Genomic DNA, 27,005 nt, shown 5'->3' on the forward strand with positions numbered 1-27,005 from the left:
TGTAATTTATACTTATTGTTTTACATTCTTTATTGGTTACATTATTTGTCTTTGCAGAAGGACTGAGAACTAGGGGCCACAAATGAATGGACTGTATTATTTCACTAGGGGTGTAGCATTAGATCTTGAACTCACACCCAATCCAAAGAAAACATTGAAAAGTGCCTTAATTTGTTTTCAATGTCTTCATTATGCTTATTCAGTACTGAAAACAAAATTTATTTGTAGAATATCTTCAGCATATATTGAATAGGTTTTGTTTTCCTGGTGGAGAATTATAAAGCTATTTTTCATGTTCCATAGTTTATTTGCAGTGAAATGCATAATAATTAATATTTTTGTTTAAAAGAACATTTGCAGGACTAGAGAGATAGTTCAGTAGGTAGGGAGCTTGCCTTGCATGTGACCAACCTCAGTTCAATCATAAACATCCCATATGGTTTCCCAATATTTTGATTTCTCTTCAGATCATACAAATCTTTTGCCTTTTACCATATAGTTCCCCAAGCACTGCCAAGAGTAATTCCTGAATGCAGAGTCAGGAATTACCCCTGAGCATCACCGGGTGTGGCCCAGAAACAGACACAAAAAAAAACTTTGCATAAATCCCAGTTTGCTTTTCTCATCAGTTATGAAGCACCGCTGCACCTGGTCTGGAGAGTGACTTTCCAGAAACAGAAAGTGGGCTGCTTTAGAACATGGGAAACTTTGAACTGTGGCCTGTAGATTCCTCGGGAAAAGGAGCCCTTTGGGAACTGGAGTAATTCCTTATCCATTGTCAGGGCAATTTGGATAATTGAAGACTTTTGTGAGTCAGTTGCAGTTTCTCTCACCCTCGCCACCACTACACCCCTCCAAATTACCCCCACCCCCAGTTAGTGTAGAATTGACTGTATTTTATATATTACCTTAATATCCTCCCTCAGGTCAGTGGTTCAAGTCTGTCTTGTATCTCAAGATGTAAGACATAAGGTCTTCCTTGACTCAGAAATGAGGCTAGAGGCAGAGAATTTGGTAGTTACCAAGTTTCATATGACACACCTTAAATCATCTGCCTAATTCTATGGAAATTATTTTGTTTATTTTCTTAAATAGTTTGCTTATAGTTAACTTTCTGATATTTCTGTCACCGATAATAGTATATTTTTAAGTAGGGAATAGCATAAAAGAAAGAGGTAAATTCTTAAATGCTGCACCAATTAACAGCTTGAAGAAAGCAGTTTGTGCCTTCTAAAATAGAATAGAGGCCAGCAAAATGTTTGTACTAAATTAGAGGTGAAGTTAGCATGTTGTCTTGTTTTTGCGGGTCAGAGCTTAGGAATACTCTGAGAGTCACTACACTGGCTTGCCGGCGATGTCCTCACTCGGTCAGAGCCGCTGCCTCCATCCACACGAGAGAGCAGGTGCCTCCCCTCTGTCATCCACGCATCCCACACTGCCCTTTGCTTGCTGCAGCTTGTGGCATTCTTATTTTAGTGCGGGCTTATTTTCCTCTTCCCTGACAAGTTCTTAAGCAGGAGAGAAAGCATTGGCAGTCATGTTCTCCATCTGGCCCCAGCACCAGCCCACAAAACACACTGACTAGCTAAGGAAGCCCTCCTGGTCATAGTTATTAATGATATTTATTTTTTGAGCCCTTTTTGTGTGCCACATAGACTGAACATCTTATGTGAGCTACTGCAGCTGATGCACAGAGCCATTTTTGAACTGGGTAGATTTGGAATCCAAGTTAGACGAAGTCATTTGCCTGAGGTTCTGTAGGATGTGAAAGGACCAGAATTCAACTTAAGTCAAACTGCTTCCAAAGCTTAATTTGAAGGGGTTTGTTTTAAATGTATTTGTTTTTAGCCTTTTTGACACATGATTGACAAAATTGTGATATATTGAGTGTAGAATGTAATGATTCGATACATGTACACATTGTAAAAAGAATTCCCACCATCTTGACACTAGAATAGAGTCATGGAGTGACTCATCCAGTGGAGAATAAATGTGAAGATCAGTCACATGTTCAAAACCGTGTGTGTGTGTGTGTGTGTTCGTTCGTTCCAGAACCTCACAGTTGCAAGGCATGCACTCTGTCACGGAGCCACGTTCCCTCTTCAGTCAGTTTGGTAACAGCATTAGCAGCTTGCATGGAAGAGAGGGAAGCCCTTCCACCTCCAAGTCAGAACTGACCACAGCAATAGGAAAACTGTCATCACAGGTCCTCCCTTCATCAGTAGTACTTGCCAAACTCATGCCCTTTATTATATAGTGAAAGGAGAATATCTAAAACACTTAGTTTGATTAAACCGTACTGTACAGATTATGTTACAGTTTTGAATTGAGTAAAATTAGATATTTAGTAATCTCTGGTTTTCCAAGTGACTAATAAATCCTTGAAATTTCATAGATATGTGAAGACGTTTATTGTGTACAAATATTTTGCAGAGCTGAAAAGCTATAGCTCAGTGGGTTGGGCCTGTGATTTGCCTGTGGAAGGCCTGGGTCTATCCAGGCACTGCATTTGGTTCCCTAAGCATCACCAGGAATGACCCATGAGCACTGCTGGCAGTTTACCAAGAAACATCAATTTTGCAAAAATTGACACTACTGTTTATCTTTTAAAAATTCTAAAGATTTTTATTATTTTTAAAAGTAGTTTCTTGGGGGTGTGGGGAAGGAGGAAAACCCAGCAATATTCAAAGCTTACTCCTGGCTCTGCACTCAGGAATTACTCCTGGCAGTGCTCAGGAGACCATATGGGATGCCAGGGATCAAACCCAGTCAGCCATATATACTATCAAACCCAGGCAGCCCGGTATACTATCGCTTAAGACCCTCAAGTATTTAATTTCCGAACTAAGGATTCTTTGTAAGATGTGAGTTTTTAGCATATAATGTTGTAAGCCCTTTTAATTAGGAAAGTGTTGTTTTTTTAAATATAACAGCCTAGCAGGCGTTTTTAGTAGAGGAAATTAAGTCCATAGTATATTCAAATTCAGTTTTAGATCCCAGATCTCATTGTACCAAGAGTTCTTGAAACAAGGGGGCCAATGTAAGGGGTTTTTATTGTTTTTTGTTTGTTTAGTTTTAGTAAATCATACATTGATGTGAACCTGGTCTGTGATGAATTTAGTTTAGAAAATATTCTCCCCTCATGTTAACTCATGTTATGAAATTATTAGCCATAATAATTAAATCAGAAAGGGGGGGGAAATGATCAAACCTTTTCCAGATTGAGGTGTTTTAACACTTTTTTTTCATTCTAAATGTCATTTCCTACCTGGGACCTTAGCGGTGTTTTTTTGTTGTTGTATGTGTCAGTGTTGTTGTTGTGCTTTTTGGATCACACCCTGCAATGCTCAGGGGTTACTCCTGGCTCTGTACTTGGGAATTACTACTCCTGGCGGTGCTCAGAAGCCTATATGGGATGCTGGGGATCAAACCCAGGTTGGCCGCATGCAAGGCAAATGCCCTACCCGCTGTACTATTCTCCAGCCCTCTTAGCAATGTTGAGGTTTAGATATATATCAGATGATTCTGTTCATTGAAACTTTTTCTCTAGCCAAGATCATGACAGAAGTTTTTTCTTCTGGTTGGCTACCTGGATGGAGAAAGCCTTTACCAAAGGCAAATTACTATTTTCCAATCTTGTACTAGAGTTTGGAATTGAAATCGCTACTTCATAGTCTGTGCTGCTCATTATATTACATTTATTACACATTCAAAAACATTTGTTCACATGAAAAATAAGACGAAGATACTTCAAAATTACTAAAAAGGTTTTTTGGCTGCTTTTTTTTTGTTTGTTTTTTTCAGTATTACTGTTACTGAGGTAACTTGGTTTAGGGTGTGTAACATTTAGGTTTTCAGCATGCAGTGTAACTGCACTTCACTCATCACGCCAGTGTCTTTATCATGGCGAATGGCCAAAATTAAAAGGCAGCTAGGGCTTCCAATGATGGGTCAGGATTTAGGCGACTAATTTTGTATGTTTTTTTGTTTTCCTTTTATGCTGTGTTATCACTCAACTGAGATTTTTCTCAATGCCCTTCTGCTTTACCCACTTTTGTAATACTTTACTTACAAACTGGAAGCTTCTCATGGGGCTCGAGACATAGTACAGTAATTAGGGCACTTGACTTGCACACGGCTAACACCCATGTGGTTCAATCCCTGGCACCCCTTACATTTCCTCGAGCACCCCCAGGACTAAGTCCTGAGCACTGCCAGGTATGCTCCTGCCCAGGAAAAAGAAAGAAGCAGCAGCAGCTGTCCAGACACCAAGTACCTAATCTCCCTTATCCATCTAGAAATCTGTATCTGAATGAACTCGACTTGCTTGCAAATCCTGTTAAGCTTTGCCTGCCATCCTCTCACACTGCTGAGGGCCCTTTGCACTCAGCTGCTTGCGGAGGAACCAGTAAAGGCTGACTGGCAGGTAATAGCAAGACACTTCCCATGGGCTTGCCACAGACAACCTCTTCAGCCTACCCAGGGTGCCTTTTTAGACGAGTCAGTTCATTATTAAGCAACTGTTAATAACAGAAAATTTTTTTAAAACATAAAGGCCAAAGTTTAAAATCAAATAGAGTTTTAAAATGAAAAGTAGAACATTGTTACAGTTATCACAGAAAGTCATTTGTGAAGTTAATGATTTAGAATAAGCAATAGAATGTCATTCTGTGACTTTCAGTCAGTTTCACCAAAGGTTTCTTAAATATATAATTTCAGGAATGCCCCCTTTGTTTTAGAAATGATTCTTCTCAGGGGGCTTTTTAAACTTACTTATTTTGCTGTACTATTTTTAATTTTTAGGGACATCCCTGTGGATTTTAAGTATATAGCAGAACCCAGTATGCACTCTATGCCTGCAGTGACTTTATCTCCAAACGGTGAGTTACTAGATACATACTTGTGAATGTGCTTCTATGACACAGTGTGGTTTCTGTATATGGCCCTGCCCTCCCAAGGGAAGTTTGTCAAGCATAAAAGAAAAATGATTTGTAACAAACTAAGCATCTTTCATGTGAGAAGTGGGTGTTTTTTTTCCTAATAATCCTTCAGGCATAATCATGTTCAGCCATTCTTTTAGTAAATTTATTGTGAGCTCTTTTCCTTTCAGGGATAGAAAATTTCCCATACTCAGAACATCTTAGCAATTCACTATAAAAAAATAGTTCTCAGATGAAAATGAAAAGATAAATCTGTAATAATGTATTCTACTCAGTGATCCATTACCTCTTAAATTCTGGGTAATTTTTACTAGATCAAATACTGACTATACACTGATGTGATTACAGCTCTACATGATGGTATAAAAGGGGAGGATTTGATGTTTGGGCCGCATTGTTAACATTATCACCTCAGAGTTTCTGTGAATGTAGAGCAAGAGAAGGCAGCATTTAGTTGACTCTTTGGAACATCTGCTGCAGTAAAACTGGTGATCTTTTGTCAGATTCCAAATGATTTTCAGGATAGAACTGTTCTAATAATCCTACTAAGTATTTTCTCAGATTTGTCACTGCATCTTGTTCATGTGCTGTGGGGTTCTGGTGTTGGTTTTTGGTTTTTTTTTTTTTGGTTTGGTTTGGTTTGGTTTTCTTTTTAGTTTTGGGACCAGCCCAGTTCCAGTGCTGAGGGGTTGAACCCAGGTCCTGCATGTGAAGCTCTAACCCCATGTGGTGTATTTGCCATCCTTTACAAATATTAGGCCCATCTTGAACAAGGCCGTTTACCCACTTCAACTGTGAACACTCTATGAGTATATACAGGATACAAGAACATTCTGCAGTTCCAGATTTTTACTTATTTATTTAGTTAGTTAGCTTTTTGGGTCACAACTGGCGATGCTCAGGGGTTATTCCTGACTCTGCACTCAGGGGACCATATGGGATGCTGGGACTTGAACCCGGGTCAGCCGTGTGCAAGGCAAATGCCCTACCCGCTGTGCTATCCCTCCAGCCCCAAGTTCCAGATTTTTAAGGGCTTCAGTGTATCCTGGCCTTTCAACATCACTACAATTTTTTTGAAATCATATTGTAGGAGACTGACACCCAAGAATAGTAGAGATAAGGACCAGGAGGTTTGCCCCCTGGCTTGGAAGCCAGCCTCACATGCTGGGGGAAAAGACAGCTCAGATAGAGAAGAGAACGTCAAGTAAAGGGTGTTTGGAGAACCCACTTGGGTTGGGTGATGCGTGCCGAAAGTAGACTATAGACCAAACACAATGGCCACTCAGTACCTCTATTGCAAACCACAACATCCAAAAGGAGAGAGAGAGAACAAAAAATGCCCTGCCACAGTGGCGGGGTTAGGGTGGGGAGAGGGATACTGGGATCAATAGTGGTGGAAAATGGGCACTGGTGGAGGGATGAGTACTCGATCATTGTATGACTGAAATGCAGACACAAAAGTTTGTTAAGTATGTAACTGTACCTCATGGTGATTCACTATTAAAAATAGATAACATCTTTAAAAACCTATATTGTACAGTTTGATTTAATAATCCTACCTTTATCACCTGGAGTTACTTTTTCCTTTTTCTAAAACAATTAAAACAATCTTTTTTTCCCTCCCTATGATTGTTCTGTTGATACTTATTACAAACTCATTTTATTTCATAAAATTTTAGTTATATTGATGCCAAACTCAGAATTCATGTATGTCCTTATTTAACCGCCAAAAGAGCTTTTATATAATGAGTGCTCACTAAAGTAGCAATTGTATGAGCAAAGTTCATTACATTGTTTTTAAAGTATAATTCTCTTACTAACAAAATATAACAGTTTGCAAGTACTATGGTAAATTCATTATTATATAGTAGGGAGTAGAAGAATATTAATGATTATACATTTAGAAAATAAAATATCTCCCTTTATTTTTTTCTTTCTCTAAAAAAAATCTCATTTAATTTACAGGGAAATGGCTAGCATGCCAATCAATGGATAACCAAATCTTAATTTTTGGAGCACAGAACAGATTTAGATTAAATAAGAAAAAAATATTTAAGGGCCACATGGTTGCAGGTTATGCCTGTCAAGTGGACTTTTCCCCAGACATGAGGTAAGTTTAAATCTCCTATTCTCGTATTTAATTATGATTATATAAACTACAGTTGTAATAATTTACAAATCACATATAGTTGTATGAGACCTGTTCAGGTTGTCAGGATGCCAGAAACAGCAAGAAAGAGTCATGAAAATTACATTTTGCTTCCTTAAATTTTTTGTCCCATCTCCTTATATGGCGTAAGAGCGTCTGTGCCCCTTAACTATATATTAAATCCCTATCTGTGTAGGCAGTGCTTTACTGTCTGCTTTCTGAACAAGACTAGGACAACCGTTAACAGTATATTGCTGGGATTGAAAGAATCCTGTTTTGCAATGTTGAATTTAACAACTTTGCCATTGCTCTTCAGGGCTACACCTTAAATTTAGCTTCTGAACATTTCTAGGTCAAACTCGATTTGTGAAACCTAGAGTCTTTTTAAGAATGAAACTCTAGATTCATTTCCCCTGCTTAGCTAAAATAACATAGGTATAAATACTCCAAGTTCCTATAACCCTGTGTGTAATTGGACCTTAGACTCTTACCACTGAGTCAGTCCTAGACATAGTCAAATAATAGTAGAGTTTTCCTCTCCAAATTTATGGAAGTGATAATCTACTACAGTAGATGAACCTACACGTGTTTGTTGGTTGTACAGAACTTTCTGATTGTCGACAAAGAGCAAGGAGTGGGGAATGTCCGACCCACAAGCCATAGAAGGCAACAAGGTGTCTGAGCCTGGTTCACTATGGCTCAAATGCTTCTGGTCGGCTTCTCGTGTCTGAGCTGTGCCTGGCCCTTGATAATATTTTAAGTATGCTTAAATTGCCCTTGGCAGAATAAAAGATTACCCCCTCCCCCCCCCCCCCGGTCTAGAGAGAATGTGATACCACATTGCAATCAATGGCTTCTGGATCTCTGAGTTTTCCAAGTTAATAGAAATTTTGTTTTTGTTTTGGGGTCATACCCGGTAGTGCTCAAGACTTCCTCTAGGTTCTGTGCTCAGGAATTACTCCTAGTGGGGCTCAGGGAGCCATAGAGGATGCCAAGGATCAAACCCAGATTCCCACATGCAGGGCAAGTACCATACCTGCAGTACTATCCGATCCATATAATAATTTTGTTACCCTTAGATTAGTACTTAGAAATTTGTTATGTTCTAGTCTCATTTAGCACTGTAAGCTTACTTTGATTTTTGTTGTTGTTACAGTAAAAAATATAAACTCTTTCACTGTTCTTCTACTTTACCAACTTAAGGTGTTTAAATAATCGAATTTTTTTGCTCCCTTGTAGCTATGTAATTTCAGGAGATGGGAATGGAAAATTAAACATCTGGGACTGGAAGACCACAAAACTCTACAGTCGGTTTAAAGCTCATGATAAAGTGTGTATAGGTGCTGTGTGGCACCCTCATGAAACATCTAAAGTTATAACATGTGGCTGGGATGGTCTTATTAAATTGTGGGATTAACAGGGTTAATCCTCACTATCTAGGATCATTTTTGATCCAACAAAATATTTATATTTAATTTGTATATGTGTTGGATGACAACTTGATTTACAGATTATGATTTCCTTACATGGCCATGTGAAGTTGAATTGTTGTTTTAAGAAACAGAAAAACTTTGTAAATTTGGTTCATAATTTCATTGTTCACGACATTTTGTTCTTTGTAATGTTATTTATAACAGGGATAACCTTAACTTTGTATTTGATAAGTAGTTTTAGTTTGGCAATTTGGATTTATCCGTTTGATAGACTATAAGAATCTTTTTGGAGTCAAAAAAGAGTCTTTGGGAGCTGGAGCCATAGCACGGCGGGTAGGGTGTTTGCCTTGCACGTGGCCAACCCGGGTTTGATTCCCAGCATCCCATATGATCCCCTGAGCACCGCCAGGGGTATTTCCTGAATGCAGAGCCAGGAGTAACCCCTGAGCATCGCTGGGTGTGAAAAAAAAAAGCAAAAAAAAAAAACAAAAACAGAATTTTTGGTGGATATGGCATTGCAAGGGAGGTGACAAATCAGAACGTTACCATATTCCTGCCTCTTTAGCAATAAGGGCATTAAGGAGCAAGAGTGTTCTAATTTACTATTAATTTGAAAGAAGGAGTAAACCAGCCACAATCACTCTCTAGTGGATCAAGTTTTAACTTGGACTCCACTATTTCTAACGCCCTGTTGTATATTTTTAATTGAGGCAGGAGTTTTCCTCACAGTTTTGATTTTGATTGCAGCATTCCTCTAGTTATTAAACAGTGTAAAATACAAATCAGAGTTCTTTCCTTGATTCTTTTTCTTGATCAGTGTAGACAGTTTATGTATATGTATATATGTTTAAGCAGAGATTTACAATATTTTTGAAGCTGGAACTCCAGATTGAGCCAAAAGTTTGAATATATTTGTATTTACTGTCAGTAAGGACCTGGCTACATGTTAAGATATTATCTTCTCCTAGGTCATTGCTTTGCAGATATTACTACTGAAATACTCCTCATAGGAGATAGAGTATGAGGGCAGAGTCCAAAGCATCATCTTGTCATTTCTTTTAAGTTGTCTGTTTCATTGGAGAATTATTCTATTTGGCTTGTAAATATAGTCCACAGATATTTTTTTTAATTAGAAAAATACTTCGCTTCTTTCCAGATCTTGAGTAAAATGACAGTCTAGAAAGTGAGAGGCAAAGATTTCCCCAGTTAAGCAGTTTGGAAAGAAAAAAGTTTTCAAATGTCTGATTATGAAAACCAACTAGTGTCTTAAACAGGTAGACAAGAAACCTGAGTTTGACAAGCCATATCTCTTTTTTCATTACAAATCTATATCTTATGTTTGGGTGTGGGTTAATATATTTTGGTACCACACTGGAAAAAGACAGTTGCATAGCTACTCAGCACTTCTGACTTGGGGGCCAAGATCATGTTGAGTGTTAACACCCAGAGGACATTAGCTCTGAGGCCTATACAAATTTTAGCAGTTCAGGAGAACTTCCTTCAGGGAAAAATTTTTTTTTTTTTATCTTCAAAAAGGCCTTTTCCAGAAGTGCAGGCTCTATAGCCCCTCCCCCCCAATTTTTTTTTAATGTGGTAGAGATGGATCGTCGGACACAAAGGTTTTCATCGAGCTAGAAGTATACTACCTAGCTGCTGTCATTTCTCTCTGCTGCAAAAGTGTGACTGCCATTTCCGGAGGAAGGAAGATTCCAGTAAAACTGTTCTTTCATCCCAAATACTGGTCATAACAAATGTGAATTACCGAAATGTGATTGGACAAGAAGAATTAATCATCCATTGGAATGATCTTGTTCAGCATCGGTATTGTGTAGATTATAAATCATAGTTCCTTAAGTTGGGTTCAGTCTTGGTCAACATCAGTATTGTGTATATTATAAATCATAATTTCTTAAGTTGGGTTTATTTCATCATGTTTTGAATGTTTCTAAACTAAGTCACTGTATATAAAAGTCATCTTTTTTTTAAAGATCATATTTTTAAATAAAGCATTTTTTGTAGAAAGTGTTACCAGAATTTTTGTGTCGTCTCCTTTTTTAAAGTCTTCACTCTGTCACTGTTGACATATGAGATTAAAGCATTTGCAGTTTGTAAAATGGGTTGTTTGGACTTTATGGGGAGAATGGTGCTTTGGGGTATGATGGTATGATATAGTAATGGGTTTATTCTGTTTAAATAATAGAATACAGGGCAATGCCCACAGAACACATAGATTGTTTTCACACCCTTATTTTAACCCATTTGATGGTGCTCAGAGTCCTGATTCTATCCATTTTAGAACACTACTGACTGGGGTTCTTTTCTAGCACATAGTCTTAAAGTCCTGTTGTGGTTGTCTTTTGTCTCCTTTTCCTCACTGCAACCTTTTGTCACATCCAAGACAGGATACTTTACTGAGAGGTTTAATCCAATGAATTCTTAAAATACTGAAACACCAGCTTGAATATTTTATCCTGATAAGAGCGTAGTTTTAAGATAAGGGGTTAGGATCAGGAACAGACACTTTTCTAAGTAGGAAAACAGTGATTTTTAAACGAATGCCTTGTGGGGTGTGGGTGACTAATACCCTTGGATTTATAACCTGGAAATAAGCACTGGCTCTGGGGAACAGTTGGTCACTGACCAACAGTATGCAGAGTGGCATGAAAGGTACCTGGGGTAATTGTTGCTCCCAGAGATGCAGAATTCAGTTCATCAAAGGGTGAGTTGGAGTGGTCATGATGAAACCGGGTGTGAGGAAAGGGAATATGAAATGATGCTTTCAGATGGGTAACATTTGGGTCTCCCAGAGAGACCCAGGGAACACCAATCATCAAAAGCCCAAATATTTCACAGTTCAACAACTTTAAACAGTATGTCCTGGTTTCACTGGCAGCAGTCTTTCTTTATGAACGGATCGAAAAAATAAATAATTGATGAAATCTAAGGAACCAACCTGAGAAGATCCAATGGCAAGAAGGTGCTGACATAGTACATGGCTCACAGTGCATGCTCTCAAATGTTAACTTGATCATTGGGTAAAGAAGCAGCAGAAGATACAATTTAAAACACTGGGAAAGTTTTTTGCATTTTTTTTTTAAATATTTGGGTCTCCCAAGCAGTAACTTACAAGGCCCAAGGAACCAAGGTGTGGACGCAAGGCAAGCATCCTAACCCCAGTATTATCCCTCCATCCTCACTGAGAATGTTTTTAAAAAGGTAGAATTCTTTCACCCAACTCAGTCCTCCAAAATCAAAGTTGGCACTTTCAGCAAAACCCCCTGATAAGTTCTCTCTAAGGATGAGGAACAATGGGGTCTTTTATTATTTAGTTTTTTATTTGCGGTCACACCCAACAGTGCTCAGAGACTATGCTGGCAGTGGTCAGGCAACCATATGCAGAGCTTTGATTTGAACCAGGGTCTCAGCCATAGCCACATTCTAGGCATGTGCCTTAATTTTTGTACTATTTGGCTCTCGTTTCTTTTGCAATACAGGGGATGACATGGGGGTGGCAGACTTATGAGGTATTTGTTCTGTCTGAACCAGACCACCAGTTCCACTGGAATCTTGAGATTTTTCTGAGTAGCTCAGAAACTACATGTATGTAAACTGAAAAATTTAAACAAAAAAAGGTAGTATATATGTTTGCATGTTTGTATGTGAATGTCTTCATTTTTATATTTGAAAGTTAATTGCATACATGTATATGTAAACCTGCCCTAGCCATAATTGTTTAAGAGTTGCCAAAACACTGCAATTTTATCTGGACCTTAAGTTACAGAGACAATTTTGGTTTTTTTTTTTTTCCCCAGTGAGAAAAACTCCTTTGTGTGTGTGTGTGTGTGTGTGTGTGTGTGTGTGTGTGTGTGTGTGTATACAGTTAATAAAAATCATTGGTATATACATCTAGTATCTTTAGATACTGATTAGGGCAATCTTAAATATGTATAATGTGAAATTATAATGCTTTTTAAAACCATGTGAATTTGTTGCCAGAAAAAAATTTAAAAAGATCCTATTCCAACAAGAATTTGTTGACTGGAAAGCTGCAGTAATAGGTTCATCTTTTTTTATGAGCTTTTTCTTCTGAATAGGCTGCACCACACTAGGATTCTTCTGAATTTATCCAGAGTTCCACTGAAAGCACACAAATCAAATCACCCTTCCTGTTTAAGCCTTTCTGAACACAAAAATCGTAGAACAATGAGATTTTCCAAGCTGTTAAAACAAACCTCAGAAATTTATGTTTCAGACTAAGATATAAAAATAGGCCAAGAAAGGTGATGGCTTGCTTGATATGCAGCTAGTTAGCAGTAGTATCACACTCCTTCCTTTCATCTTACTCTCCTATAACTAGAAAATGCCACTTAATTGTATCTTTCATAAACTGTCAGTTTCTTTTCTGGCTTTCATCTTATTCTGGCTGAGTCAGGCAATTTAAAAGTACAACCAGCTCTTTGGATCATATTTGTTTTATCCCTTACTCAAACAACCAAGAGGTTGGGGATGTGACTCAGGTGACAGAGTGTATACCTTGCATGCTGGAATCCCTGGGTTCAATCCCCAGCACCACCAGGTGTGCCCCCCTGCCCCCACAGTAATTTAAAGGAAAACAACCTGTGTGTAAAACAGACTCATGGCCTCATGCATTGGAGTTGAACCCATAGTCTCAAGAACATGATACATCCTCTCACCTTGTTTTTACACTGAACAACTATCTTGTCCTATAAAAATGTGTTTTCAGTCATTTTTGCCAAAATTCCAAATCTCTACCCTGAGAAGAATTAATCTCACATCTGATCTTATTTCCCTCATTAAGAGAAATAGTCTTCATGTTTATAGTTTAATATGCTGACTGAAACATGTGTTTTCTGGATATTAGTACCAAAAGAAGATCATTGGAAGGGGCTGGAGAGAGCTCAACGGGCTGAGTAGAAGCTTTGCAGGCAGAGACCTGGGTCTGATGCCTGCTGAGACATGCTCCCCTGAGCACTGTCAGAAGTGACCCCCTAACCACAGAGCCTGGATGAGACCTGAGACAATATCGCAGGAAAGCTAATAATTGAGTGCTTGATTGTTAGTGTATAAACTCTAGTATGCCGTTTTTCAAGAAAAAGCTGCATGTCGGCATCATTTGTTAGAGAATGAGGACTGACTAGCAGGGTGAGGAGATAAAGCACATACCTGGCATGTGTGAGTTTGATCCTTGTCACCAAATACCCACATACACCCTGAGCACAGTAGTGACCCCAACCACTGGTCCTAGGCATAAGACCTTCAAAACACAGAACTGCAGGACTCATACAGCCTGACCAAGCATTTTCAACAAGAGTGACACCGGACACCCAGCCCTGATGGGGACAACACCCCCCCTCAAAAAAAAAAAAAAAGAATTATCCCATGCCATGCAAAAGAGCAACTAACTATATCAACAAAAAGACATCTAAATTCTCTTGGTCTGTTAGAGGCCAGTAAACAAACTTCAGAAACAAATGATAACCTGTTTTCACTGGGAAATTCTACAAAAAAAAATCTTTATTTATTCAGAGTCTAACGTTTGTTTGTTGAGCCCTTTTACCTAGCAGGCTCCAGGCATGGTCCTTGAGGAAGTCAAAAGCAAACCAGAGTTTGCATTAAGGGCACCTTCTTAAGGTCCAGGGCTCCTCTGGGTAGAACCCATTAAACCACAGGGATATTATTACAGCAAAATGTTTCTCAAGCATTTTTCCTCTGTCACCCACTTCTAACGTTCCTGAGCCCCCACCCCATACTACAGGTTGACCACCTTGTATCATGCTGTGACCCTGCCATACATACATAGTTTTCCACCTGAGGTCCCCTTGGAGTATCAGGGACCCATGGATGGCATATGGCCCCCAGAAAAAAGGCACTAACCTAAATATAAGGAGGGTGGAGCACTGTAGCACTGTCCTGTTGTTCATCGATTTGCTTGAGCGGGCACCAATAACGTCTCACGTCTCCATTGTGAGACTTGTTGTTACTGTCTTGGGCATATTGAAAACGCTATGGGTAGCTTGTCAGGCTATGCCGGGTGGGTGGGATATTCTCAGTAGCTTCCCAGGCTCTCTGAGAGGGACAGATGAATCGAACCTGGTCAGCCATGTGCAAGGCAAACGCCCTACCCGCTGTGCTATCTTGAAGGTGTTAACAGGACCATGGCTGCAGACCTTAAGTAAAGTGATCCTGATGAAACAGTATTTGTTTGGAAATATTTCCTTGGGCAGGTAATAAATGGTTTTTTTTAATACAGAATTGTGGTGTATCATATTATAATATGATGGAGAAGCTCTATAAAGAAGATCACACCTTCTACAAGGTCATTGTCGGTGATTGTAATAGCAAGATAGGACCGAGAAGTTCACCCAAAGAACTCCACATCGGGACCCATGGCCTAGAACAAACAGGGTGAGAGACTGAGTTCATCATGTCAACCAAGACCATCCATGGTAACTCACAGTTCCAGAAGGCCAAATCTAAACGTTGGACATGGGAGTCTCCCTGTGGACACACGAAATTGACTACATCTTCATCATATTCAAAGTTTTGCCTGACCAATATCCCTGACCAAAATTCCAAATGGGATCGGACCACTGTCTCCTTCATGCAAAATTCTACTTCACAGAGGTGGAAGAAAATACTGCAAGTTTTAAGAAGAGAACTCCCAGAATAACCACCAACTGGGAGCTCTTTGACACTATTGTGGCAACATGGGAAGATGCCGTCATTGACAACATCGGTGAGGAATACAATCAACTGGTTCAGCACCTCCATGACTGCGCATTGAATGCCAAGAATGGGAAAGCCACAAACAGACACCTGTCTTCGGAAACTCTTGAGCTCATTCACCAATATGGTTTGGCATGAGCCTCAGGCAATTATAAGCTAATGTCCGAGCTCGCAAAGCTATGCATAGAGGTGATAAAGGAAAACCTCAAAGAGAGAAAAGCAGCAGTGTTGGCTGATGCAGCAGAACCTTGGAAAAGTATTCACAACGCTCGCCAACTACAAGACCAAGATGACTGCCTTCCATCCTGATGGATCTATCACATCTTCCAGAAGGGCAATGGAGGGGATTATTCACAACTTCTACTCAGATCTCTTTGACAGCCACATCCACCTGCCCACATACCAAATTACGCAGGATGGATATGTTGTTTGCAATGTCCTCCCTTCCAAAATCCAACACGCCATTTCGTCGGTGAAGACACGTACAACACCTGGTCTAGACAACTCAGACCCGAACAGCTGAAGAATTTGCTGCCAGTACTCATCAACACACTGGCTTGGCTCTTCACACGCTACCTGTCTGAATGCAAGGTTCCGTCCCAATGGGGAAAACCAGCAGGACCATCCTGTTTTATAAGAAGGGAGACACCCACAATGTCGGCAACTATTGCCCAATCTGCCTGTTCTCTGTTGTCTACAAGTTGTTCACTTGAGTCATCCTGAATAGAATAGGCAGAACACTAGACAAAGAACAACCATGCTGGGTTCCAAAAAAGGATTCAACACGATCAACCACACGGTGACCAAGCTCATTGAAGTTTCATGAGAGTTCAAGATGCCGCTCTGTCTAACGTTCATCAATTTAAAGAAGACCTTTGATTCTGTTGAGACTGAAGTGGTCATCGAAACCCTAGCCAAACAGGGTGTTCAAACTCAATACATCAGGATCCTCCACTAGGATCACCACGGATTCACCACTAGGATCTGACCATTCTACAAGGAAGTAATCATTGACGTAAAGAGAGGGGTTCGGCAGGGTGATTTCACTGAAACTCTTCAGTGCCACCCACGAGAATGTCATGCGACAACTGGAATGGGAAGGAATGGGAGTGAAGATAGACAGTTGGCAACTACACCACCTCCGCTTCACTAATGACATCATTCTAATAACACCAAACATTATCAAAGAGGCACAAATGCTGGCTGACTTTGACCACAAGTGTGGAAAGGTTGGACTGTAGCTGAATTCCACCAAGACAATGTTCATGAAAAACGAACTAGTCCCTGACATTCCATTTGCTCTCAACGGAACAAACATCTCAAATGCAGCAGCTATGTGTACCCGGGTCAAGAACTTAACATGAGGAATGACTTGGCGCCAGAACTGCACAAGAGGAAGAGAGCAGTGTGGGACGCTTTCAAGAGCGTTGAAGAAGTGATTAAGAGGAAGAAGAACCTCTGGCTCTGGGCACATCTTTTCAATTCCACTGTTCTTCCTGCATTAACATACTCCTCAGTGACCTGGGCCCTACGAAAACAGGACAAGAGTGCTATTTGGGTAGCCCAAAGAGGAATCAAAAGAGCTATGCTTGGAATATCACATTTCACTCAAGTGAGAGAAGGAATCCGAAGTTCCAATCTCCATTGACAATCAAAAATCAGGGATGCTGTCTTGTTTGCCAAGGTGTCAAAAATCAGATGCGCCGGACACGTAATGTGAATTAGAGATGATCGCTGGACTAGAGCTGTTACCGACTGGATTCCATGGGACGTCAATAGACCACGTGGCTGCCCACCTATGAGATGGTCAGTCTTCTCCGTCAAAACCCTGAATGAACAATTTGAGGCTCTTCATGTTCCTGGAGTGAGCAGATACCACTGGGCTACATTAGTCCACAGCAGGGACAAATGGAGACATTACTGGCGCCCTCTTGAGCAAATCGAAGATCAACAGGATGACAAATGACCAGTGATAAGTGATACATATTATAACCCTCCTAGACCTTGTTTATTTTCCCACCAGAGGTAATATTCAAAATAGATAGTGGCCAATAGTGCCAGACATTATGCAGTTAGATTAGAAGGGAACTGGCGTGCTGGGGCACAATCCAACCCAGTGTTTGCATTAAGGGAACCTTCTTGAGCTCCAGGGCTCCTTTGGGGGAAGGAAGAGTTAGAAAGCCAACTTTGGGACCCTGGACCACATATCTATACATTGAGTATACTTAGCTTCTCTATCCAGATAGTCTAGATTAGAATTCAAACTTAAAAAATATTTTCAAAGGATTAGTTTTAATGGGTCTTGAGCATTTTTCCATGTAGGGCTAAGGATAAACTCTGCATTAAGCTGGCTTGGTTCTTTTTTTTTTCTTTGTTAACAATTTTTGAGGGCCTCCCAACTGGTTGATTCTGGCCAGCCAGGCCTGTGGTTCAATGTAAGAATCAAGAATTTTGAGCTGTTCAGGGCCTACAGTGCCTGGGTCCTAGTAGTCAGATTGAGTTGGCCACATGCTAATCAAATGCTTTAACCCCATATGTCTTTCCGTCCCCTGCTTCATACTGAAATAAATTATTTGAAGAAGTTCAATAATTTCCAAACTTGGGTACTTTAAAATATACTGAATCTTTGGATGTGATACATATCTTTGGATATGATGCCTTTGGATAATAATTTCTTGTGATAAGCTCAAAGACCCCCCTCCAAAAAAAACAGACAGGTTAAAAGTATAACTAAATTCACAAGGAAGCATCAATTGGCTAGTATAGAATTACATTACTGCTTAAAAGGCAAACAAATTAATCTCTATAGCAAATGAACACTTATGCTAATTGAGCTTGAAGGAACCATTGTATTGTCAAGTATAATGATATTTTAAAATGAAGACTTTATTTTATAATTGGGCAAAATATGATGATTAAGCAGATTTCCTGGTGTTAAGCTTTACAAAATCCAAAATTGTTAATACTTAGGAAATGCAAATTATGTAGTGCCTATACTCTACAACAGGATTTCCTAGCCAAGGCAGAAATGCTTACATGAAAAACTGATTTGGTCTAAACACTATAAATCCTGGATTTGCTTTCATTCCTCCCTGATGTAAATATTAGTGAACCTCCAGTCAATTCTAATAAAGTCTGTTTACTTCCCCTGGTGTTCTTCATCTGAACATGTCAAATAATTACAAATATTTATGTGATAATCTATTGCAACTACATCAAATAAAATCACTAAGAAAGTGAAAGGATAATGTGTGTGTGTCTGTGTGTGTGTGTGTTTTTCAATGTGTACAAGTTGTGCTAAAAGGCAACTCAAAAGTCTCTTACAACCTTCTGTGTCTTTCACCTACAAAAAGAACAGTGTTTTTTTTTTAATCACTTACTAGAGTATTCTTATATCTTTGTATTCTCAGAATCATTTTTGATCACTGCTGTGGCAGGAGATCATTAAAAGATGTATGTCACTGATATATCTGAGCTCAGGTCAAAGACTCCTTTGAAATAAAGGAGTTTCACACTACACTTCTCAGTGTGAGTGCCCTTCCTCAAACCCAGCAGTAAAATGCCAACTGCCAGAATGAGTTTGAGCCAAGTGTCGCTTGCAGAAGTTGCAAGAGCTTTCCTGGCATCCAGAATATATTGACAGAGAAGTCTCTAAGTCTTCTCATTTCTTAGTAAGCCTCCATTTGGCAGAGATTTTTTTTTAAATAAAAGTACATTGTTTAAGTTAGACCTGTCTGCTATAGGAACCATCCCAACTCTTGCAAACATATAGGTCTGGTCTAACTATATTTGTAGTTTCTCTTCTCCCCATCAACCTCACCATTTCCTGGTTGGGAGGCAAAAAATATTTCTCCACGTGCAGCATCTTCAGTGCTTAGAGGTCACCGAGGCACTCGAGGACTCTAGCATGAATCTTGGGTTCCGATAACCTGAGTTACTGCTTCCTACTCTAACACATACAGGTTGAAGAATCTGAACAGGCTATTTAACCCTTTTGGTGTTTCCTCATCTAAGAAAATGACACTTGCTGGGACAGAGAGATAGTTCAGCGCATAAGTCACCGACCCAGGCTCAATCCCGAGCATTGCCTATAGTCCCCCGACCACAGCCAGGAGTGATCTCTGAGCAGATAGGGGTGGCCCTAAACAAGGATTCTTCTGGTATAGTTGTCTGGAGAATTAAGAATTAGGAATGATCTATGTATAGTCGCTCACACATAATGAGCTCACTATTAGCAGTGGCCTCTGATCTGGTATTGTGTTTTATTTGGCGGACTTTGCCCTCAAGGTGGTTGTGGCAGGAATAGTGTTATATCTATTCTTCAAGCAAGATCCCCCAAGCCCCAGAGCTGTCAGTTCTGGACTCTCCCTTGCACCTTCCACCTAATTCTTCATGGTGGGTAACTTTTCCTCAAGGGTATATGGGGTATGGTCTGGAGTCACAGCCCGCAGTTTCCCCTGAGGGGTGCATGGAGCGAGGCTGCTGGCCTACCGTGGGAAGAGCCACGGAAGTGACTAAGCATTCTCATTGCCCACTGCAGCCCTCTGTTCCCCACCAAAGAAAAATCGAGGCTGCAGCAGAGACCACGCAGAGGTTACAAAACCCCGAGCAACACAATAAGGGTGATCAATTCAAGAGACATGAAAACCATAGCAACAGCCAGAATATATATCACAAATTTCAAAGTATCCACAAAGGGAGTGAAGGACAGTCTTAGAAATAAACATAATAAGTACAAAGAACTATTTAACAGGTTGCCTAGTAGGTGGGTGTGAGTGGGTGTGTTTGAATTTGTCTCTTTTAAAAAAGAATAAACAGCACACCATTCTTGCTTCACATGCATATATATAAAACCAACGTCTGTACCATCAACTTTAATAAATGGTAACTTGCCTGTGCAAAGGGGACTTCCAGACAATAATGTCATAAATCTTCAATCCCACGAACTAAAAGCCCTGGTGTGGGGGGTAGATATATCCAAAAGCTGATCAAACTTGACACCTTAGATTAATACACTTCATACTTTAATGTACAAGAAAGTTTACCGTATAAAAAGATTTATTGTTTATATTTCAAAGCATATAATTTCCAGTAAACAAGTATATGTGATATAAACCAACAGGAGCTGAACTAGCAGTTCTTATTGTCTTAGAGGTTGCACTGTAATAATGAATCGTATAAACCACATTATGAACCACTTTAAGCTTCTAAAATAACCTATGGCTGTTGAAAGCAGAGGACTTTTGTTGCTTTTTCAAATCTAATTTGTTCAAGTTGACCTTCTCACCTAAATGATTTGAACTAGCGCACAATGAGTTTTAACAGGAAAATCTTTGTATTTAAAATGCCATCACTATTAGGTCATAAAACTATTTTCCCTTTGAACCCGTTTAAACTAATAAAGTCATCTCAATCTAAATATTTTGGTTTTTCCCTTGAGGATTTGTATTTTTCAAGCCACTAAAAGTAACAAAAAAGCCAGTCCAGGGAATATATGGTAGGTAGGAGTTTGAAAAGGAAGGGAAAGAAATAAAATCTAATAGCAAGCAGTATTCTTTTCCCTCCCCTTGAATGGTTTACATAGTTTTCTGACTTCCTCAGGAGCTGAAAAAAATGCCAGATAATATAGTTAATTTATAATAAGAGAACAATTTGGTTTACTGATATGCTATTTACTTGAAATAGATTTTTTTAAACATCATGTATAAGGGGGACTGTCTAATCGTAAAAACTGAATGATTGTTATCATTTGAATTATCAGGACCCTGCATTTTCCATTTAATTTTTTTTTAATGGATAAAGTTTGACATTTCTAAAGTGCTGCATAATCATCCCAGGAAAGACAAAGGCTGGCCCTGAGTGCATGGCTTCACACAGAATACCAACTCACAGTAGTAAGAATTCAATCCTTGAGATCAAATGTTTTGTGTTTTGTTTCCTGTTTTCTTAATTTTAAGACTTGAAGGCACAGGCAGGTTTTGCAGCTTGGAAATTGGGTCTGTAGTCAGGTAACGGTGAAGACACCAATATTTTAGTTTGTTGTCTCTTTCCTAAGAACAATGGAAGATTTAAGGCTGAGTCTGAAAAACATCTTGAACTTCTTGACAGTCTCCTCTTAGAAAAGCAGTGACAGATTTCTGTGTATCTGAGCACCCCGATGCTGCAAGTCACAGGCTGCGCTTCTGCAGAGGATGGAAGGAAACCTGCAAGGCTCTGAAAGCACCTTCTTGACAAGTTAAACAAGTGAAAACCTGGAGGGCTGGAGAGAGTTCAGTGAGGAAGATGGAGAGAGCACGGCAGTAAGACTCACCCACCTGGGTTCCATCTTTAGCACCACATATGATCCCACCCAGACCCATCATAAGTAACCCTTGGGCACAGCGCCATGAGTAAGCTCACAGCACTACCAGGTATGGCCCAATCCCCCCACCCCTGCCCCCAAACAAAATCTTGAAAGAGTTGCTTTTAAGTATAACAAGAGGGCCAGTGCTCAACAAACCCCAAATGAGGATCTCATAACCCTATAACAATGAAAAAATATATATAATTTATTTTAAATGGATGAATTCATATATTGTGGAAACATAAAGAATTTTAGGAGAAAGTGGGGTAAGTGGAAAATGTTTTTCCAAGTTTAGCAGAAATAGGACTGAGGACGCCCACTCTGTGAGAGATCACCAGGAAGAGTCGGAATCCAGGGATAACTCCTGTGTCCACCCTCCAGCCAGGGCTAGGGGACTCTACCACATGGCAAGCACCAGTCTGCCAGTACGCCTGAGTCAGGAACACAATCCCTGCCTTGAGCGAGAGCTAGAGACAAAAAGTAAACATAAACAGTGTAGTGGACACACTCCAATCACAAACAGATCCAAGAGTTTGTTGTGTGCTTTTTTTTCGTAGTTGGAGGTGGGGGGTTGTTTTGGGGTCATACCCTATGGTGCTTAGGGATTACTCCTGGCTCTGTGCTTGGGGATCACTCCTGACAGACTTGGGGGACCATATGGAATGCCAGGGATCAAACCAGGGTTGGCCACTGTGCCATGCGCAAGGTAAACACCTTACCAGCTGTACTATCGTATCAGCCCCAGGTCCAAGAGTTCTTGATCATGTCCCAGCTCGTACAAGGCCCTCTCTCCACCGCGTGTTCACCCAGCTCAGAGTGTAACAGCTGCTTGCATTGAAAATGTCTTTCTTGAGGAACAGCTGGGGTTTCGATAAGTCTTTGTAGCTGTGAAACAGCCTGAAGTCCTTTAGCTCTAACTCCTTGAGGAGGCTGTACCAGAACCGCACCACACTGCTGCTGCCGCCGCTGACCTCGAACCCTGGCCAGTGGAGGTGGATCTCAAAGACGAGCTGTCCGATCTGTTCTAGGACATCTTCCAGGATCAGATTTTCCAAAACTTTCCATTCTGCACTTTCCAGATCTGCTTTGAGAACATCAATCTGTTAGAAAATGATGACACAAGATTAGCAGATTCCGTGAATGTTAAAAATATCATTTTGGTTTCAGAAGCATCACTGTAGAATTGCTTCTCAAGAAAATGGAATTTTAAAAAATATTTTAATCAAAAATTTTTATTAAAAATAATTTTTTGCTAGAGGACCTTTTTAAAAGGTCACATATGACACAAATTTTCATCCTGATTGTACATCGGATGATAGGTAAAATATGAAAAATAAAATGGCAGCTAGGGATATGGGAGATAGTACAGAGGTTAGAACACCCCTATACTGACATGAGCCAAACTTGGGGTTCAACTCCAGAAGCACATGGTCTATTGAGAACCAGCAGGCATATCCCTGAAGGCCCCCAAGTACTGCCGGGGTGACCTGGGTATCCCCAGAACTTCAGAGCCCGAGTAGCATTGTGTCACTGGGCCCTTGTACTGAGCCATTGGCCTGTTAGCTCAAATTCGCAAGTGGGTTTTGGGGCTGCTGGAGCAACACTTAGGAGGTCTCCCCTCCAAAACACAAAATGCCAGGTACAAGAAATGCACGTGTTTTCAGATCTGTGAGAACAGATGCTCAAGAAGGATCTAAATGTGTAATGGGTGCAGCCCAGAGCTCTGTGTCCATAGCCTCTCCACAGCAACCTGTACACAGATTCAAGGTGCCCAGCCAAGTTCTGACAGAACAGTGGTCTGCAGAGGTGGGTGCACAGTGACTTAGAAAGTTCCCAGGGCGATCATGAGGTCCTGAGCTAAATTCCTGGTGTCTCAACTGTGTCAAGGATATCCTGACAATCCCCACAGTCTGGTATCCCCAGGGAAAGCAAATAAATAAATAGATATGTTGGCATAGTGTACTAAGACCAACAAGCTCTGCTGACTTAAACAGTATAAGTTCACATTTAGGTGAGAGGGAATAAGGAAGTTGTGTAGGATGAGAGATTTTGCAATTAATCAAATTGTGAGAATTCCCTCTGTTTTGCTGGCTCTGCACAAAGTCCATTAGAATAGTCGAACTCTAAATTCCTCTAGCAAGCAATGAAAGCTGATTAGTTCCATGTGTCTGGCACAATGCTAACTGCTTGATCCTGCAATGTTCATTTAATCCGCTGAACAATTCTGCAAGGCCGATTCTGTTTGTTACCCCTTGAAAGTTTAGGAAATGCACTCAGAGGGTGACAGCCTAGTCACACAGTTGGAGAGGCAGGAGGGACCTTTGAACTGTGCTACTCTTCAAAGCACAGGTTCTTAACCTCACATGATGTCCACTCTGCTAATCCACAGGTAACTAAAATGACATCTGGTCTGGAAAATAAGTTGTTTTGAAGTGTTGACAAGATCCATACATAGAGATATCAACCTCACCATTCCACACTTGCAGAGTGTTTTTCTGTTTGAAGAATTGCTTCCTACATACATCGTCTCAGTCCAACATCCCTATAGGTAGACAAGGATTTGGCACAAATGACTTTGCCAAGAAATGGCTAGAGAGTTGAAGGGAATAATCTAGCCTCTCGAAGGATCTAAACTACAATAATTCTGCCTGAAAATGTATTTCTCAAGGAGTTGGGATGGAGGGTAGTAGAGAATCTGGGGTCACTAGTGGAGGGACGGGGTTACAGGTGGTGGATGGAATTAGAGATGGACACTATATGCCTGAAATGCTATTATAAACAAAACCCTATTTTATGAATCACAGTGTCTAAATTAAAAAATTTAAATACTTGTAACCCTATACCACACAAAACATTTGTTAATTTAAATGGCAAATTAGATTGGGAGAACATATTTGCCTACCACTTATCTGACAAAAAGTTAAGATACAAGACATATAAGGCAATGGTAGAACTTTAAAAGAAAATGTCCACCAACCCCATCAGAAAATGAGGGAAAGAGATGAACAGAAACTTCCTTATGAAGAGATATAAATGAACAAGGGGCTTTTGAAAAACTTCTCTACACCACTAAAAATCAAAACAATAATGGGATATCACCTCATACCAAAAGGCTGGTACATACTATTACAAAGATTAAAAACAACCAGTGTTGGGGCCGGAGCGATAGCACAGCGGGTAGGGCGTTTGCCTTGCACGCGGCCGACCCGGGTTCGATCCCCGGCATCCCATATGGTCCCCCAAGCACCACCAGGAGTAATTCCTGAGTGCAAAGCCAGGAGTAACCCCTGAGCATCGCTGGGTGTGACCCAAAAAGCAAAAAAAAAAAAAAAAAACCAGTGTTGGTGGATATAGATAAAAGGAACCCTCATTCACTGCTAGTGGCAATGTTGACTGGTCCAACTTTTTTGGAAAATAATACAGGCACTTGTCAAAAAAATAGAAATTGATCTCCCATATGTTTTAGTAATTCTCCTTTTTGGAATTTACCCTAAGACCCAAAAACTCTCTTCAGAATAGACATATGCCAAAAAAAAAAAAAGACATATGCTCTCCTATGTTCATTGCAGCAATATTCACAATAGCAATAATCTGAAAACAGTCCACGTGTCTAAGAACAGATGACTGCGTAAAGTGGTACATATACACAATGGTATACTACTCAGTTCAAAGATAAAATCATACAAGTTGCTACTACGAGAATGGATCTGGAGAGTGTCATGCTAAGTGAAGTTGGGGAGAGGGACAGATAAGAAATGATCTCTCAAATGCAGCATATAAAGAAAAAAGTAGGGGAGCAACAAATGCCCACAGGCAACAGAAACTGAGAACTGATCTTTAATAGGAAGCATATTGCAGTGGGGGATTTCGAGGAGAGAGAGGGATGGGAACACTGAGACATGGTGGAGGGAAACTGACACTCCAGTGGAAGGTGTGATGTTGGAATGTTTTTTCGCATGAAGCCCTGCTATTATCAATACTGTAAATCACTAAATGCTAAATTAAATGTTAATTATATTTACTTGAATAATAAAATTTTAATAACTATGAAAAACAATGAAAAAAGCTTAAAAACATGGAATTTCAAACATTGTAGATCTGAAGATAATGCACTGTGGCCAACAATGAAGAAAACATGTCTTATATGAGTATCACTGCCTTTCAGGTAACAAAATCAATGACAGTGGTACAGAATCTTCAAATACTGAAGATTAAATTCTCTAAGTCTATACTTAGCAATTCTATACTAAATTTTTTCAAGTATAATATAGCAATTATAATATACATATCAATAACAACTAAAGTTAATTTTTTTCCAGACTGGTAAAATGTTCACTAAACTGTCCCAAAGAAATGCTATGCATTAATGAGAACTATTTCATTAATGTATAGTCACCAGCATTCCATGCATCCTCAATTTGTGTCAAAGACAGTTGGGTAGTAAATAATTTTTCAGTAATAGCCAAGTCATTGTTTTAAAAATTCTCATAGTCGGGGGGCTGGAGCAATAGCACAGTGGGTAGGGCGTTTGCCTTGTACTTGGCCAACCCAGGTTCGATTCCCAGCATCCCATATGGTCCCCTGAGCACTGCCAGGAGTAATTCCTAAGTGCAAAGCCAGGAGTAACCCCTGTGTATCGCCGGGTGTGGCCCAAAAAACAAAAAATAAAACCCCAAAAAATAGTTCTCATAATGGTTGTGACTTGTATTTTGGCAAAAATAAAATTATAAACTATGTGATGGAGATAGATAGTAAAGGGGTGAAGGTGCTTGTCTGGCAAGGACCAAACCTGTTCCCCTAAGCACTACCAGGAGTGAGCCCTAAGCACAAAGTCATGAGTAAGCCCTGATCACAGCCCAGTATGCCCCCCAATATTTTAATATCCAAGAAAATTCTGCAATGAAATACATTAAAAACCAAAGATCAGTCCCGCCCTAGCCTTTCCTCTAGCCTGACACCATGTTTGATGGCTTTCTCATAAGCAGCTGAGAAATGAAAGCTCTGCAAGCCGTGGAAATTTCTTCCTGTGATTTCAGAGCTGGGTGAAGAAGTAGATGCATAGAATTTAGATGTAATTCTTTCAAGAAGATGGTCTCTGATGTTCTCCCTGTGGGAGATGCTTTCACTCCCTTGTCTGGGATAGCACTCCTGGCTTACAATGGAGAGACAGAGTAACAACCCAGGGATACTGTGAGGCTGTAGAAGAATAAGACTCTACAAAGCAGGTGAGTGGTTCAGCAGATTCAAAAGCAAAGAGAAAATGTGTTTTTATAAAAACTTTATTGTCTACGCTGGGATATGGCTCCTATGGTAGAGCACATGCCTGGCTCAAGTGAGGCCTTGGGTTAAGACCAGTTGCTGCAGGCCTGGATCCACCCCTAAGCAAAGCTGGG

General features: G+C 40.0%; 2 protein-coding genes across 5 annotated transcripts in view; one reads left to right on the forward strand and one right to left on the reverse strand.

Annotated features, from left to right (window-relative positions):
- The window catches only part of CDC40 (cell division cycle 40), a 50,291-nt gene extending 39,735 nt beyond the window's left edge, over positions 1-10,556 (forward strand). The window contains exons 13-15 of the mRNA XM_004605720.3: positions 4,804-4,880; positions 6,906-7,050; positions 8,329-10,556. Coding sequence (XP_004605777.1) covers positions 4,804-4,880; positions 6,906-7,050; positions 8,329-8,506 — 400 coding nt within the window. The 3' untranslated portion in view covers positions 8,507-10,556. The remainder of the gene's footprint in view (positions 1-4,803; positions 4,881-6,905; positions 7,051-8,328) is intronic.
- A 9,748-nt stretch (positions 10,557-20,304) lies between these two features.
- METTL24 (methyltransferase like 24) overlaps positions 20,305-27,005 on the reverse strand; it is a 120,571-nt gene continuing 113,870 nt past the window's right edge. For 3 of the 4 annotated variants that reach the window (XM_004605774.2, XM_055136168.1, XM_055136169.1), the window contains one exon: positions 21,738-22,712. In XM_004605774.2, the coding sequence (XP_004605831.2) occupies positions 22,374-22,712 (339 nt within the window). In that variant the 3' untranslated portion in view covers positions 21,738-22,373. Of the gene's footprint in view, positions 21,529-21,737; positions 22,713-27,005 lie in introns of those variants that run through there. The other variant, XM_055136167.1, reaches the window with a different exon arrangement.

Source organism: Sorex araneus, chromosome 4 (assembly GCF_027595985.1).
Source record: "Sorex araneus isolate mSorAra2 chromosome 4, mSorAra2.pri, whole genome shotgun sequence".
Classification (NCBI taxonomy): Eukaryota; Metazoa; Chordata; class Mammalia; order Eulipotyphla; family Soricidae; genus Sorex; species Sorex araneus.